General features: G+C 43.5%; 1 protein-coding gene across 3 annotated transcripts in view; it reads right to left on the minus strand.

The window, feature by feature from the left end:
- AFF3 (ALF transcription elongation factor 3) overlaps nt 1-18,109 on the minus strand; it is a 620,869-nt gene that overhangs the window by 15,857 nt on the left and 586,903 nt on the right. For all 3 annotated transcript variants that reach the window (XM_008008177.3, XM_038004212.2, XM_038004211.2), the window contains 4 exons: nt 11,047-11,110; nt 7,316-7,452; nt 4,105-4,176; nt 2,669-2,762 (listed from right to left, as the gene is read on the minus strand). In XM_008008177.3, coding sequence (XP_008006368.2) covers nt 2,669-2,762; nt 4,105-4,176; nt 7,316-7,452; nt 11,047-11,110 — 367 coding nt within the window. The remainder of the gene's footprint in view (nt 1-2,668; nt 2,763-4,104; nt 4,177-7,315; nt 7,453-11,046; nt 11,111-18,109) is intronic.

Below are 18,109 nucleotides of genomic sequence, written 5' to 3' on the forward strand. Positions count from 1 at the left end.
CCAAGATTGTGCCACTGCACTCCAGCCTGGGTGACAGAGTGAGATTCCGTCTCAAAAAAAAAAAAAAAAAAAAAAAAAAAAAGAAGTCTTGAGTTCTCTTCCTCTACCACTAAGTCCCATGCCCAAGAAATACTGGCAGGAACAAAGTTCTTTTTTTGAGAGCTAGCTCTGTCCTGATAAAACACATATAGCCACATTGTCTTGGGTACCTAAAGATCCCATGGTCTCTGAACTCAAAGTAGCATTTAAATAGCCCTTAAGGCTGGGTGTGTGGCTCACACTGGTAATCCTAGCACTTTGGGAGGCTGAGGCGGTAGGCTGGCTGGAGGACAGGAACTCGAGAAGAGCCTGGACAACATGAGGAGATTCTATGTCTACAGAAAATGAAAAAAAGAGCTGGGTGTGGAGGCGTGTATCTGTGGTCTCAGTGACTTGGGAGGCTGAGGTGGGAGGACTGCTTGAGCTCAGGAATTCACAGCTGCAGTGAGCTCTGACTGTACGACTGCACGACGGTACGACTGCACGACAGTACGACTGTACAACCGTGCGACTGTACGACCGTGTGACTGTACAACAGTACGACTGTAGGACGGTACGACTGTAGGATGGTATGACTGTACGACCGTGCGACTGTACGACTGTACGACGGTGTGACTGTATGACGGTGCGACTGTACGACCGTACGACTGCACTCCAGCCTGGGCAACAGAACAGGACTCAAAGAAACACACACACACACACAAAACAAAGCCCTTGAAACTCTATCCAAGTTTCAGTTATCAGGAATAAGTTCTGGAGATCTACTGTAAGGCATGGTGACTACAATTAATAATAATGTATAGTATACTTGAAAATCTCTAAAAGAACCGATTTTAAACGTTCCCATCACAAAAACAGTATGTGAGGTGATGGATATGTTAATTAGCTTGGTTTAATCATTCCACGATGTATAAATATATCAAAACATCACATTATACATCATAAGCACATGCAATTTGTTGTTGGTTAATTAAAAAAATTTTAAAAATAGCTTTTGATGAAGGGTAAATGACATTAACTCCCAGAAGAGAAACTCTGATTTTTTTTTTTTTTTTTTTTTGAGACAAAGTCTCACTCTGTCGCCCAGGCTGGAGTGCAGCGGTGCAATCTTGGCTCACTGCAACCTCCGCCTCCCGGGTTCAAGTAATTCTCGTGCCTCAGCCTCCCGAGTAGCTGGGATTACAGGCGCCTGCCACCAGGCCCGGTGTGTTTTCTACACATTCTGTATGTATTCGTGGGCTGCAGAAAATATTAAGAACTTGTATTCCTTAAAAGTTTGTTGTAGCTCCTGGCTGCTTAGGGAATTCAACTTTCTTCTGTATTCAAGCATTTTCCTTGACTGTAATAATTCTCTTTAGTATTAGCTCTTACGGTCTGGATTTCTGAGCACTATTGATGTTGACGTTAGGCACCTGAAGGAAAGGGAAGGCTCAGTGCTGGTGCTTGTCCTGACGACACCACAGGGTCAGTGGGCCGAGGAAGAGATGTCCACGGCCTAGCACCTGGTTACTCTACATGGACAATTAGAAGGCAGTGTGCTGAACACGCCCCAGGAACCCCCAGCACAGCCTGACCATTAGAGATCACCTCTAGAGGAGGCTGGGCATGAACAGATCTCAGATGATGGTTGTGTATCTGACAAAGGGCTGTTGGAGATAGAGATGGCATAATTGCTAGTTTCTATAGACAAACAGGGAAGAGGCCCAGAAATCTCAAATGAATTATTAATGTAAGGTCAACCTCACAACAGTACATCAGAGAAGGCTTTAAAAAATTTATTCTCCCAGTGAAAATAATTTCATTCCCTGAGAAAAATAAAAGGTGGCATGGTTTGCGATTTTATCCCTATAGCTACACATTGCTATCTACAGCTTTCAACAAGCCATCTCTTACCATTTTAAATAATGCCTCTATTAAAAATTAAATTAGCTACCAGAGACTAGCTAAGAGGGAATGGCTCTAAGGGGTTACTTCTAAGGAAAAGAAGCTCTAAGTGAGCACAAGGAATTTATGTTAGCTATAAAGATGAATTTCCTAGGACACTGGAAAGAGTAACTGGATCTTCTTTCTCTTGAAGTCATAAAAATACTTGGACAAGGCTGGGCATGGTGGCTCACACCTGCATTCCCAGCACTTCGGGAGGCCGAGGCGGGTACATCACCTAAGGTCAGGAGTTCGATACCAGCCTGACCAACATGGTGAAATCCTGACTCTAGTAAAAATACAAAATTAGCCAGGTGTGGTGGTGTGTGCCTGTAATCCCAGCTACTTTGGAGGCTGAGGCAGGAGAATCACTTGAACCCAGGAGGCGGAGGTTGCAGTGAGCCGAGATCACGCCCTTGCACTCCAGCCTGGGTGACGAAGAGTGAAACTCCATCTCCAAAAATACAAAATAAAAAAATAAAAATAAAAATACTTGGACAAGGCAGGGAGATACATTAGATGGCCTCTCAAAGGCCCATTCTGAGTCCAGAAAGCCACAAGGGTGGCATCAGTTGGGTTAGCTTGGGGACCAGAGGTGACCTGCATTAGCCCCAAAGCAATGGGTTCTACCAGGTGCTCCACAAATGACCTTGACATGGAGACAACTGAATTTAAGGAACAACTCTGCTCGTTCACTAGACAGTACCTTGAAATAGTCAATTAGTGCTTTTGAATACTTTACAGCGTGGTCCCTTTTGAGTCGAAACATCCGCCAGTACAGGAGAGCCAGGCATCGGTAACTGCAGGCAAAAAGAGAAACAGGCCCAGAAGCGAATGAGTGCATCCTGTGCAAACAAGACTTAAACATTTTTGTTGTTTGTTCTAAGGCACTCAATAACTAAACCTTGTTTCTATATAGGAAATCTTTCTCTATCTGCATATAATGTCTGTGAGTGAACGCCTTTTGTCCAAAAACAGAATTCAACATTCCAAGAAGGTTTTCCATAAATGCATTTACCACTAGGTAATTTCACAGCATGACGGAATCACTCTGTTGGGTCACAGGGGCTGGCCGCTTCCCTCTTCCACCACGAGAGGGCACTGTCTCTCCACGAGAGGCGAGAGGTAGCTCTAGCACGCAGCCTTCACTGCTTCCCCGGCCAGCCCCGCTCTGCGGAAAGGACCGCGCTGCCACCTGACTTTACTGAACCATAACCAGCTCTACTAAAGTCACAAACATGAATGTACTTTATAAATAAAAACACTACGCTGGCAATGGGTGCCATCATTTTATTGTTTCCTATACTATTCTGTTTACTTCCATCAGTATTCTATCTTATATCATAATATTATTGTCATTTAGTGTATTATTCCAAGATGGGACTTAAAGTTTGAAAGGGGCACAAAAGGCATTTCTGAGACGTGTCCTCTCTTCCTTGCAGCTCTTCACTCAGTTATTTGCTAACTCGCATCTCATGCTCGACATCCAGAATGTGAACATTCTGGGTACAATGGCACCATCTCCTCCTAGCAAACTAAACCCGGGACAGGTAACAATCTGAGACCTTTTTTGTGTCTGTTGCTGTTGTTATTATTTTTAACTGTCTTTATTTCACTGCTTGATAGACATGTATTCTATCAACATTCTCTGCCTTCCACCTACTGATGAGTAAGGAAGGGCTGACAGGTAAAGGAACTATAGGTGACCCCATCGTTCCCTTTTTTCTGTGGCATCATTTTCAAAGTAAGTGGCTGCGCCGGGCGCGATGGCTCACGCCTGTAATCTCAGCACTCTGGGAGGCCGAGGCGGGCAGATCACCTGAGGTCAGGAGTTCAAGACCAGCCTGACCAACATGGTGAAACCCCGTCTCTACTAAAAATACAAAAATTAGGCCGGGCACGGTGGCTCGTGCCTGTCATCCCAGCACTTTGGGAGGCCTGTCGATTTTCAATCACTGTGAATTCAGATCATGTATAGTACGGCAGCAAAAAAATGGTCTGGACTTTCCCAGGTCATTAGAACTGCTCTGGGGCTTTGTGTGTTAGAAGACATTGGGCAAACACTATGCATTTCAGCACCTGGTTTGCCAGTGACGGCATGTGAGGCTGGGGCTGCTATTCTAAGCGGAGAGGGGCACTCACCATAATGCAGCCAGTTGTTTGTCTTCTGGTGTGGCGTTGGGGCCTGAGTGGGTTTTTAGTCTCATAGCATACCTTAGAAAAAGGGAGGAGGAGGAGGAATAGAATAAAAAATATAAAAAGCCAAGAAATTGTCAAACAAGCTTTCTTATTAACAGAACTTCTATGATGGGAGTTCTTCCTGCCTGATCCTTCGCTTTGCATAGTACTTGCTGATTATTCTTTCTTAAAAGCTAGCTGGTGCTGCTCCATTTTCCCAAGTGTTACAGTACCGTGATGACTAGAACAGCTACTTTCTGCTCTTTAACAATACAAGTTCGAATGCTACAGATTGTCGGGAGCGATACCAGTTCAAGAACTATTCATGTATATGGTAACATGTCCGTTTTTCCAAATTTTGATTTATGGCTGAGTGTCTGACAGATGGAGGTGAAGTTCCATCCTTCTGTGCTTACCTCCGGAAGAATTTCCACCCTGGGTATGCAGAGGAATGCTTAGATTTACCCCTCTTTCTTTGTTAGGTAACTTCTGACAGCTATGTAAGTGTCCTGAGTACATTTTAAATCTCTATTTGCTTCTACAGACAGGTGCGAAGAGAAACTAGTGGCTATTATGGGCTGCACTTAATTCCATTTATTTTTCTGAACCAAGGGGACTGTGGCCATTGCTTTCTCCCAACAACATACCAAATTACATATGTAGACTCTTTGAGAGCGCTGAGGCAATAGATGTAATGATCAGATTGTCCTAGGTTCAAATCTCAGCTCAGCGACTTATAAGTTGTAAGAGCTTAGACAAATGTATGAACATATTTAAGCCTCCATTTACTTACCTATAAAATAAGACTAATACTGCCAATCACATAACATTGTTGTAAAAATTAACTAAGATAGTGTTTGTGAAGCTCTTGGGATAGCAGACCAGCTTGTAAATTACTCAATAAACATACTGTTACCATCGCACTATCTCCACAACATGCAGACTTGTAGCATGTTTGAGTGTAATCTCTTTGCATAATTTTTACAGTGGTTGCTCTGGGTTTTACAATATACATGTAATTTATTGGTATCAACATTTTATCACTTTGGAAGTATGGAAGTCTTACTTCAATTTAGATACCTTTACCTTCCCCACTTAAAAATAGCATTGTATCAGATGGTGGTATAATTTTTTAGTTTTTATTTTTTTGTTTTGTAGCAGTGGGGTCTTACTATGTTGTCAGGGCTGATTTCAAACTCCTGGCCTCAAGCTATCCTCCCACCTTGGCCTCCCAAAGTGCTATGATTACAGATGTGAGCCACTGTGCCTGGCCTGCTGGTATAATTTTTGTTTCAATCCTCAAACCTGCTTTATAAACTCATAAGGAGAGTAGTTTATTGTATATATCTATATGTCTGTTCTTCTTTCTTTCCCAATGCTCCCATATTCCTTCTTTTGCCATTTTCTTTCTGTTTGAGAAACTTCCTTTAGTCAGTCTTTAAGGGTGGGTCTTTTAGAGACAAATACTTGTACTTTTCCTAAATCTGAGGATATCTTATTTCCCTTCATTCTTGAAGAACAGTTTCACTGACTCTAGAATTCATGGCTTGATAGTTCCTTCTTTCAACCCTTGGAAACTGCCACGCCAGTCCCTCCCAGCCTGCATAGTTTCAGAGAAGCCTGTTGTCATTTGAATTGATTCTCCCCTACAGATAATTCTCATTTCTCCCTGGCTGCTTTCAGGATATTTGGTCTTCAGTTTTTGGAAATGTAATTATGGTGTGTTTTTGCATGCATTTCTTTGGGTTTATCTTATTTGGGTTTTTCTCTGCTTCTTAAATCTGTAGGTTTATGTCTTTTGACAAATTTGGCAAGTTTCAGCCATTATTTCTTTAAATACTCTCTCAGTCCCACTCTCTATTCCTCTCCTCTGAGACTTCCATGACACAAATGTTGGATCTTTTCTTATTGTGCTTGAGGCTGTATTCATTTAGCTTTTTCAGTCTATTTCTTCTTTACTGCTCAGATTGCGTAAATTATATTTTTTTGTCCTCAAGTTCATTGACTCTCTCCTGTCATCTCCACTCTACTACTGGGTCCATTTTTGGGGTTTATATTATCCAATTCTACAGCTTCACAATTTCCATTTGGTTCTTTTTAAAGTAACTTCCATTTCTTTGAAAAGATTTTCTATTTTTTGTTTGTCGAGTGATAACTGTGATTATTTATTGAAGCATTTTTACGATGGCTGCTTTAAAAATCCTTGTCAGATAATTCCAGCAACCGATTCATCTTTGCATTGAGGTCTTCTGATCATCTTTTTTCATGCCAGTGGTGACTGTCCTGGTTCTTGGTATGATGAGGGAGCTCCTGTGGTATCCTGGACATTTTGACCATTAGGTTAGGAGACTCTGAGTCCTATTTTAAATCCAGCTGCCCTGTTTAGGTCTAGCAGGAAGCCTCTAGCCTACTTTGGGGGCCGTGGTTCCAATTATAATTTAATTTTCAGGGCCTTTCTGATACTATTTTAGTCTGTGAGGTTGATCTGGTGCCACCAGGGCTTCTGCTCATCCCTGATAGTGCTGCCTGCGGAGAGCGGGAGGGTGGGAAGAGGGGGTCACCAGGCTGGGCTCTTGTGGTAACAGTGCTCCAATGACCCACGCCCGCTTGGCCATCTGGAGTTCCCTGGTGGAGAAGGGAATTCTCCTGTCTGTAGGGACAAAGTGTACATCCTGGGCTGGGTCATATTTGATGGTGAGAACCCCCTGCCAGTGCTCCAGGCCCTTCAGTGTCTCAGTAGGGGAGAGGAGGGTCAGCAGGGTGGGCAATGTGCGGATGTAATTCATGCTGTTTTTTTTTTTTTCTTTTTTGTGATGGAGTCTCGCTCTGTCACCCAGGCTGGAGTGTGGTGGCACAATCTCGACTCACTGCAAGCTCCACCTCCCGGGTTCACGCCATTCTCCTGCTTCACCCTCCCGAGTAGCTGGGACTACAGGCGCCCGCCACCACGCCCAGTTAATTTTTTGTATTTTTATAGAGACGGGGTTTCACTGTGTTAGCCAGGATGGTCTCAATGTCCTGACCTTGTGATCCGCCCGCCTCGGCCTCCCAAAGTGCTGGGATTACAGGTGTGAGCCACTGCGCCCGGCCAGGCTGACATTCTTTTCTGTTTCCATAGTATTTCCACACACTCCTCACCTCCTCCCCTCATCCAGCAAGAAAACACAGTGCTTACCTGATGAGCTCTACTGTTTCTGAATACATCGTATAAGGAGATTTGGATTCCATGGGGCCTTGTTCCATTGCATTTCCACACTCAATAAACGACAACGCCGCTTCAGCATAGTTCAAAGCCTTTCCAAACTTTTCCACCTAATCAACAGAGTTAATACAGTGTTTTCCTAAACAACAGTTTTTTAAAAAATGGCATTGTCATGTAGTTTATACACTTTGAGAAACCCAACTCTGACTTCTAAAATCCTGTGAATGAAGCTGAGAGAAGAAAGAAATAGAATACTTCTTTTTCTAGTTATTTTCTCAAACTGCTACTGGCTTGGAGTAAGTGAGCAAACAGTTACGTACAGAATTGTATCAAACCCATGTGACAGATGCCAATCAACAGAGCTCAGAACTGCATGGCTGCTCTGATTTCTGTTTCCCTCTTTCTAACCCCTAATGGTTTGGAGACTTCATTCCTTATTCCTCCATGCTATGCTAAATATGCATCAAAGTTCATAGGTCTGGTCCCATATAAGAGTTTTCATACTTCTTTTGGTACATCCCCAACTTGGATGGTTCCAGACCTTGGTTATTATCTTTTACATTACTTGTGACACTCACATCTCCATGCCTTCCTCTTCTCAATTTTTTTTTTTCTTTTTTACATAGAGTCTCCCTCTGTAGCCCAGGCTGGAGTGCAGTGGTGCCATCTGGGTTCACTGCAACCTCTGCCTCCTAGGTTCAAGCGATTCTCTTGCCTCAGCCTCCCAAGTAGCTGGAATTACAGGCGTAAGTCACCATGCCTGGCCTCAATTGTTTGTTTGTTGTTGTTGTTGTTAATATTTAGAACTTCACTTAAGAGTGAGAGTGAGTAGGGGAAAGGAGAGGAGACAAACCTCAAGGAGCTATTTCAGCTTTGCTAAAATGGGACAAAAAGTTGAAAATTATTAATAAAAATGATTTTTGGTTGGGCATGGTGGCTCATGCCTGTAATCCCAGTGTTTTGGGAAGGTGAGGCAGGAGCATCACTTGAGCCTGGAAGTTTGAGGTTACAGTGAGCTATGATCACCCCACTGTGCTCCAGCCTGGACACCAGAGCAAGACCCTGTCTCTTAAAAGCAAACCAAAACAAATTTCTATGGAATTATCTGTAGCTGTCTAAATTTGTGTTATTCTTTCCCCACATCAGCAAGGGCAGCCACAAAGCAGCTTTATATTCTTAAGATCTCATAAATCTAAACTTACACATCAAGTTCCTGGCTCCATACCTTACTACTCTTTGTAGGTAATTACATAGTCTAACTCTGGATTGCAAAATCTCCACAATTTTCAAATGATTCATTCATCAATTAAAACCGAATGACACAATACTCAAATACTATTCCAAGTCTTGCCACTAAAAATGCAAAAAAAAAAAAAACCAAAAAACTTCATTAGTAACGATAGCTTCAAAAACAGAAATGCAGAGCAAAACCTCCTCTTACCAGCAAATCAAATTTGTAAACAGCTTATAAAGCTAGTGTAGGTTATAATGCAACATTTCTTTTTCTTTCTTTCTTTTTTTTTTTTTGGAGACAGGGTCTTACTGTGTCACCCAGGCTGAAGCATGGTGGCATGATCTTGGCTCACTGCAACCTCTGCCTCCTGGGTTCAAGCGAGTCTTCGTCTCAGCCTCCCAAGTAGCTGGGATTACAGGTGTGCACCACCACATCTGGCTAATTTTTTTTATTTTTTATTTTTTGTATTTTTAGTAGAGACAGGGTTTCACCATGTTGGCCAGGCTGGTCTCGAACTCCTGACTTCAAATGATCTGCCTGCCTCAGCCTCCCAAAGTGCTGGGATTACAGGTGTGAGCCACCGTGTCTGGCCTGTAATGCAATATTTCTTGGTAACACTTTCAGAGGAAGTCATTTCGTTTAGTATTAATATTTCCTAAAGCACCGAATTCTGTGGTATGTGCACTCCACAAGCCAAAGCTCTTTCCAGTAACATATAATATACTTGGAGAGAGAAAATGTACACCTACAAGATAGCTCAAAGTGCAAGGCAGTCTGTGATTACCCAACAAAATGCAAAACGAGGCATCCAGTGCAAATGAGATGGAGGGAAGGGAGCTAGTGACAGGGCTGTGGAGAGGCTGGGAAGGCCACAGGGAGGAGACTGAACATGATGCCAGGAAGGAATGGTAGGGTTTGGTTAGATTTGGGGAGGACACTGAGGGTGTGAGTATGCCCATGAGAGTGTGTGACAGTGAATCCCTGCAAACGCCCGCTGGCTGGCAGGAGCCAGGCGTGCTTAGAGGTCAGTAGGGGACCAGCCTGGCTGGAGCAGTGTCTCCTCTTGGGAAATCGTCAACAGGAAAGATAGGGTTGGGCAAGAGGACAGTGAATGAATAATGCTGTAAACTTGAGATGCTGGATTCACGCAGAAAATCTCTTTCTCCTTAAAAATCTGATGCTCTTCTCCAAGAGTGGCCATACATCAGCTTCTCCAGATGACCAGAACTGTCCATCAGACTCGGACTGTGTGGACAAGAGCTGTACCTTCCGCTGCCCTTCTCTGTGTTCTGATATGTAGGGGTTATTCCTCCTGTATCCCAGTGTGCCTAGGCAGGGGTCTTCACGTAAATAAGGGTTTAATAGGTGACGTCGGTAGCACTGGAAGAGGGGTACTGTAACCGTTTAAACATCTTCAGTAGTCTGAAGGTCACTGGAAATGCCTTCTTCATGTCCAGCACCTGCCTCAATCTCAGTTATGAACACTGGAGGAGACTAAAACTCAAGTTACTACGTGGGAAGCAGCCCCTCTGGACTTCATTCATTTAAGATGGAAAAACCGGCCGGGAGCGGTGGCTCAAGCCTGTAATCCCAGCACTTTGGGAGGCCGAGACGGGTGGATCACGAGGTCAGGAGATCGAGACCATCCTGGCTAACACAGTGAAACCCCGTCAATACTAAAAAATACAAAAAATTAGCCGGGCGTGGTGGCGGGCGCCTGTAGTCCCAGCTACTCGGTAGGCTGAGGCAGGAGAATGGCGTGAACCTGGGAGGCAGGGCTTGCAGTGAGCTGAGATCCAGCCACTGTACTCCAGCCTGGGCGACAGAGTGAGACTCTGTCTAAAAAAAAAAAAAAAGATGGAACAACCATATTATCTCTTTTAGAAAACAAAACAAAAGTTTTCTATCTCTTGCCTGGGAGCTTCAAGCTTTCCAAAACAGGAGATTATCCAAGCAAGAAAAGTTATTCTTTGAAAACATCAAATCATGGTGACTTTAGAGTCTTATGCGCAGATAACAGTTCCCGTGTTGTACGGTTTCAGAGAAAGCATTTATTTTTGGCAGATACATGTGAAGAACACAAGTGTTTTTGAAAAGAGATTTGATCCTGGGACTGAGCCAAGGGTTTGTCAGGCTAACAAGAGAAAAATGCAAATCTAGATTTCACTTTTTGAAGGAAAAAAAAAAAAATACTACCACCCACTGCCTCCACTGGCTCTAGTTACTATTCAAACCTTAGGACTAAATTGAAATATTCATTTATCCGGGGCTTTTTCCCAGTCAGGCATTATTGGTTGAAGTCATAATTTATTGGGCTATGAACACTTGATTATATAAACATTTCTCCATTTAACAGACCCAGCCATCCTTGTAATAGATTTTATAATTACCCTAGCTATATTGTCCCAGTGATGAAGCTGAAGTACACACGTAATTTGGAAGAACGTATCTGGAAAGAAAAGGGTCTCACCATTGCATCTGCTTTATGCTTCATTCGTTTAGCTTCTTGCATAAAATAATCGGCACTGCGAGGCCTACAAGGAGGGAATGATATTAAACGTCATTATGGCTTAAGTGCAAGATCTTTTTAAAATATTCCTTCCTTTCACTCAAACTTAAGGCGCAATTTAAAAACTCTGCTTAATGCAGAATTAAGTGTGTTTTCTGCCTTTCCAAATTACTGCCTATATGTCAAATACCACAATAAACTTTCTCTTAAGTTAGCAATTCGAAACACACTCAACATATGCCAGTAGTCGCTATTTACAGTGGCTTTAACATGACCCCCTAGTGCCTAATTTGTGAATATATTTTTTATTGTATGGCGAAAAAAACAAGTGAGAAATCTTATTTTATGCAATATTTACATAAAACAATCCCCTTTTAATGTAAAGATTGTACATATACCTCATAATAATTGTACGGATATATATGGGTGAGTATATTTATGTATCCTTATGAAAATAAGTGCATTTATATGCATATCTAGTACCCAGAGTTTTATGTATATATATTGAATTATCTTAAAGCCTCACAGTGAAAAAAAGAGATAGTGTTGGATGATTACATTCCAGTTGTAATGAAGTTAATTGTCAAATGATGTCTACCTTGTAACAATGCAAACATGCCATGTATTCTCTAGAGTTCTGATTAGCTAGCTGGTAAACATTAACAGCAGACATGTGGATTATTGAAGCAATAACCCTGGCCAGCGGTGACTCTGCCGGGAGATGAAGGTAACTCATCCAGAGACTGATTTGAGTGTGTGTAATGAGGTCCAGTGACGCTAAGGTACTCATTGGACAGTGCCTTTAAGTGTTTAGCCCGATAGATTAAAAAAATGACCTCCTTTAGGCACCAGCAGCATGAACTTTATATAATCAATAAACCTGACCTATTCACGAATATCAAATATAAGCCAGGACTCTCTGAATGGGAGATACGGCGGAAGTAGTGATATTCATCATGGACTGTTTAGCTTATTATTGCAGGCTTATTCTGAACTGCCTTATTTCAGATCCTAATGGGATCTTTTACCTTATTGTAATATTAGGTAGTCAGAGCGTTTGTGTATCCAGAGAGGTCAAAATGCTTAGAAACGCAATGTGTGACAATGCTTTTCTGTGACAATGACATTGCCTTTTAATCAAACAAACCAGAATCACAGCATGGTTTTGGGGTCCAGATGGCTCCTCACCCCACCCCACGCCCCCCACTGAGGGCTGGAACCGTTCATTCACTGTGCTGGGTCTTTCACTGAGGGTGAGGCCTGAGGTCTCCTTCCTAGGAAGGCCCTGCTCCTACCACTCCATTTTCTCCCTTCCAGCTCCTGGACATTCATGCTTTCTCCATATGAATGGCTTTGTTGTTGCCTTGGTGAGTTTTCCTTCTTTGTCCACAAATTGACACATATTGTCAGAATGTCCACATATTGTCTGGTCTTTGGTTCTAACTCTGGCAATTGATGTTATTGTTGTTGTTATTGTTGTTGTTTGAGAAAGGTTCTCACTCTGTCGTCTAGGCCGGAGGGCAGTGGTACGATCACCGATACTGCAGCATCGGCCCCCTGGGGTTAAGCGACCCTCCCACCACAGCCTCCCAGCTAGCTGCGACTACAGGCGTGTGCTGCGATGCCTGGCTAACTTTTTGTATTTTTAGTAGGGATGGGGTTTCGCCATGTTGTAAAGGCTGGTCTTGAACTCCCGAGCTCAAGTGATCCACCTGCCTCAGCCTCCCAAAGTGCTGGGATTCCATGGCTTTCATCGCCTTGCCATCCTGCTCACAGACCTAAAATCAGTCTTCAGGGTCTATGAGATCAAATCTCAGTTCAGATCCCCAAAAATCTTGCCTAACCCACTTAACTATGTCACTCATTCAAGAAGGCCCTTGACCAAAGTCAGAGGTGGCTCCTCATTGTCTTGATAACATGGCCTCCTGGTCCGAGGAGCTCTGCTCATCACTTCCCCCACCTGGAACACTCTCCTCTCTCTTCATTCACTGAGTGTCTTCCAGGAGCCAAATGTTGCCTGCCCCTCAACTTCCCCCGCTGTAAGGCATTCCGAATAACCTTGGTCCATGTTCACCTTTGTCCTTCCTGACCTCACACAGCACTTCTTGTTTACTACACTTGGTATTTCATTATCTTCTAAGCTCTACTGGGCATGTGTGCAACCTGGTTGCTGGTTCATTTGTAGTAAGGACCATGCTGTAGACCTCTTTGATCTTCCCCACCCTGTAGTTTTTGGCACACGGTAGAAGGTAAGCAGGTCTCCCTTGGATGAATGGCATTGAATTCATTTTGAGCTTAGAAGAGTGGTGCCTTCCGACGGGGTGCAGCATTGCGTCCAGTGAGCCAGAGAGTGTCTCCATGGCAACCTGAAATTCTCCACATCATTATCTGTTCTATACTCTAGTATATAAGTTAGGTCATTTTTTTTTTCTTGCCCTGTTTTGTCACTTACACATCACTACTTCAAATGCATTTCGTTTTCATTAAAGGACTATCTTGGTAATAAGCTATGGCTTCTTAGTTTCCACCAGCCTTCTAAGTTACCCTTATGGATGGCAGGGGCTCATAATTCCTAATATAAGCTCCTTAATCACTATTGTTTTCATCTGCAGCATAGGAGCATATTTTAAAATCCTGATATGGAGGCTGAGTCACAGACTCGCACAATAGCGCATGTGGGTAAGTAACACACCTAATTTTCTGACTGTATCAGAGCAGCTATAATCAGAGCAGTAACCTGAGATGCTAATAGCATAGGTACCATCTGGAGGCCACTTACGAACACATTTGTTAGAACTCTCATCTTTGCATAGAATGGAGGGCTCACTGTAATGAGTCACTGAAGATTGCCTGATGATTGGCCCATTTTCTCCTTTCGGGTGATTTCTGGTACCGTACTTCCAGAGCAGATCATTATAAAGCCAGTGGGGCCAGTGGGATGTCACCCAGTGTCCAGCCTTGCCACCAACGCATGCTTTCACAAAGGCATCCCTTCTGGCAGCAATATACAAGTCAGTAGGAAAAGTAAAATTGCTGCCACCGTTGTGACCGTTATAGAATATAATACAGCAAAGGTACTAAAATGAGATCTTATCTCAGTGTTCAAACAGATTTTCCATCTAATCTTCTATTTTTTTTTAACTTGGAAAACCTAGAGTTTTTGTCTTCCATTTGTGTAATAAAATTCCTCCCATTGTTTTCCACGGTGATGGTATTTTATGATGATACACGAGCAAACCTAATCAAAGTTTAATTAAACACCATAAATGTAACTAACTGTGAATCTTGGGCTCTTTCAGAAACGGGGCGTGAGTGATCTGAAAGCCAGAGCTTAGCCGCATGCATCTTCATTATGAGAGCTCTCTCCAACAAAAGCATTCTGAGCACTTGATCCAAATAGAAATGTTTTCTTTTCTTCTCTTCCCCCTCCCGCCACCCCCACCTAGAAACACACGGCCTTGGTTCTCAGCAACATCAGGGTTTGAGCTACCCCCATATTTCTTCTGGCACAGGAATATGAAAGCAACCTTGCTTTTTGTTCTCCTTTGTGACTGGGATAGAGCTGAATGGTCTCCCACAGAGAGCCTGGCAGACTCCTTTCTGTAATTCCTACCTCTGTGAAATGCCGCCCTCAGTAGAACCAGCCTGTTTTGTGAAAACTGGCAGGGATGAGAGCTCAATGTGTTTGAACAACAAGTTCCTCGGCGCGGCAGAAATTGGATGGTTTTCTTCGGGAAGTTGAAATCCAAATCAGACGAATAGGCAACTGCATACCAAATGAATTCATCATCTGCTATCCGATATGTCAGCTTGTCATCTGACAAGCCCCAGAGGTGTTAATATGTCCCAAGCTTTGAGGAGAATGCATAAGAAGTTAAGTAATTATTTTCAATACACAGAGTCAGTGATGACTACGGATGAGGGGACTTCAGAGTCCGCCGCTCCAGGATGCTGGCACCGGCTTTCCAGGCCCTTCCCCACAGACGCAGGTAGATTGCATCTGGGTAGCAAGGATTCAAAACAGCTTTTATTTCCACAACTTTGATGTTGGCTGGAGTCCCCGAGTCCCTGGAACCTGGCTTCTCCCAGGCACAAGTGGTCATTCACTGTGTCTTCCAGGCCACAGGCTCCTGCAGGCGACTGCTTCCCTCTCAGTCGGGCACAGGAGGCAGGGTCTGCTCTGCGGGATGCTCAGGCTAAGTGGGGCAGGTTTGGGTCACTGAATCCAAAGTAACTTTCTGTTGAAATGGGAAATTATCAATCTGATGGTTGTTTTTCTCTGCGTGACATTTAAAATAATCTTACAAAACCCTAAAAATGATCGGACAGCTGAGATTTCAGTCCAGGAGATCTGAATGTCCTTGTCCTCCCCGCACCCCACCTTGGCAAATCCTACTCTCCATTTCTTTCTCTCTCTCTCACTCATGCTTACTCTCACTCTCTGTTTTGGTTGGAACAAAAGAAGCACCTGGCCTTGAGACAGGGATTTCATAATGGGAGAAATTCTAAATGAAGACCAATAAAGGCTTAATGATTAATCAGGAAAACAAAAAGGTAGGGTCCTGCTTTGAAAGGACTAGGAGAGGAGACCCTCAGGAGAACATGCCCACTGCAAGCCCTGGGTGGGGGGGGGGGTGGGAGCACCTTCCCTGCTGTAATTTCGCCTACTCAAGGATCTCAACTGGTGTCCTTTGACTAAATCATGCTGCTAGCGATCCAACCTTTTACAATATGGGAGTCTTCCCATCCTCTATAAAATTAAAATCCTTTTAGCTTTGAGACTGCTGCGCTAAGTACATTACAAATGTCAAGTCCCTCTTCCTTCCTCGTGGCCACATTTCACACGCCATGACCTTCAGTGCCTGGCGTCTATAGTCAGTCTTTCCTCACTGTCAGGAGGTTCAGGTAGCCGGGCTCCTGTTATGGGCACCATGGGGACAGAAGGGACGTTTGGTGGTTTGGCTGAATGTGCTGATTATGACTGACTTTTCCATGTGACATACAGGCAGCAGCCAGCGCTTCCTCCGGGGAGCGGCAGGCAGCCCTGGCACCTGGGGTTCTCTGGCTTCCCAGCACAGCAGAACGGCGGCAGGATGGAAGAGATGGTTTTCCAGCCAAGCATCTCATCGCCACTTAGCTCTGTTCAGGACTTCTGTAGCGAGGCCTTCGTGACACAGGTGTTGTCGCTCTCCATTTTCCCCAGCCGAGAATTCCCCCGTCACTAATTATGGTACCAAGTGACTTACAGCTCATGGCTTTGCACTAGTAAGATCGGTTCCTAGGCCTCAAGTTGAATCAAGTGCTATCTATTCACTGACATACATTCTTACAGATCTGTTTTTTAAACAAATGTTTGGTAATCATACGAGTGTCACCTTAATACCGTAGCTGTCAAGCAGTGAATGTTGTGTATTTGCTAAATGTCACGGGAGGAGGTGAGGTTGCACTGCCACCAATACGAGCCTACAATGTACAAAGGACAGGCTGACCTGGATCACATTTTTAAAATAAATGTTATTCTGCTCAGTTCTGTCTATCCCAAAGGAACTAACTGGTGCCTGTTTACAGGCATTCCAGGAATTACAGGCGCGTGCTACCTACCACATCCGGCTAATTTTTGGTAAGTAACATAGGAAAAGGGGCTTGGAAGCCCATGAATTTACATTTACCTGCATGTAGATTCCTTACAGTCATAGAAAAAATTGCAGGCACTCTTTCCCGGGAATGTCATTTATAATTCAGCTGGGTTCATTCAACACTTGCTATTGAGAGCCTACTGGCTTCAGCTGTTGTCTGAATCCCATGTTTATTCAACCATTAACACGTATTTATAATACAAAGAGATGAGTTTACTTTTTTTAAAAAGCTGCACGATGCGGCTTTAAAAATTAAATGACAGTGTGGCATCTGTTACTTTTTGGATCACTGTAACTGGATTTTCATCAACTTGAAATCACTCCAGTGCTAATTATCTAGTCCTTTCTTTTCTTCCATTGGTGGCCTCTCTTTGGTCATTTCACTGCTTGTTTTTAAAAAGGGGCTAAAGTTCACTCTTCGCCCTGGGTGAAGAGAAGTCAAGGAAAGTGATGGGGCTGAGGTCCTCCTCTGTCACTGAGGGTGCTGGTGGGGAAGCCAGCACAGAATGGAGGTGGGCAGGGAGGAGGTAGAGAATTAAATTTAAGTAATCCTAGGAAACCTTCCTGGAGAGGTCACCATGTGCCTCTCTCTCCCCTGAAGAACTGAGAATTAATTAATCATTATACTTCAACTCTTGTGCCTGTCCTTGGCACTTAGTAAGTACTCCATATGTACCAAATGGAACCTGGGAGACGTTACTGTAATTGGTAAATTTGTTACCAATTTTAGGTAACATCTTAGCCCAGTGATCTCTTGAAGGTTGCTTATTTTTACTGCTTAAAGGAAGAGACAATGCCTATTTTTGCTTTTTTTCTTTTTGATATGAAGTTACACTCTTGTGGCCCACACTGGAGTGCAATGGCGCGATCTCAGCTCACTGCAACTTCCACTTCCTGGGTTCAAGTGATTCTCCTGCCTCAGCTTCCCGAGTAGCTGGGATTACAGGCACATGCTATCACGCCTGGCTAATTTTTCTTTTTTGTGTTTTTAGTAAAGATGGGACCAGCCTATGTTGGCCAGGCTGGTCTCCAACTCCTGACCTCAAGTGATCCACCCACCTCGGTCCCGCAAAGTGCTAGGATTACAGGCATGAGCCACTGTGCCCGGCCTATTTTTGCTTTTCAAGCTTGAAGAATCTTTCCACAACTTTCTTAGTTCGACGGTTGAGTGGCTGTTTGAGTTGCATATTTATTTTACTGTTATGGATTTCAAATCAGTCGGGACACATGGCAATTGGAATGCGACATCTATCTCTCCATATGATGGATATGAAACAGTGCTTTGTTATTCTATTATATCTATATCCATAAAAGGAGAAACAGTTTCATTGTGGCTGTCAGCCAGGAAAATTATACGTATTGCTAATGGGAAGAACAAATGATAACAG

The sequence above is a fragment of the Chlorocebus sabaeus genome, chromosome 14, assembly GCF_047675955.1.
Source record: "Chlorocebus sabaeus isolate Y175 chromosome 14, mChlSab1.0.hap1, whole genome shotgun sequence".
Lineage (NCBI taxonomy): Eukaryota > Metazoa > Chordata > Mammalia > Primates > Cercopithecidae > Chlorocebus > Chlorocebus sabaeus.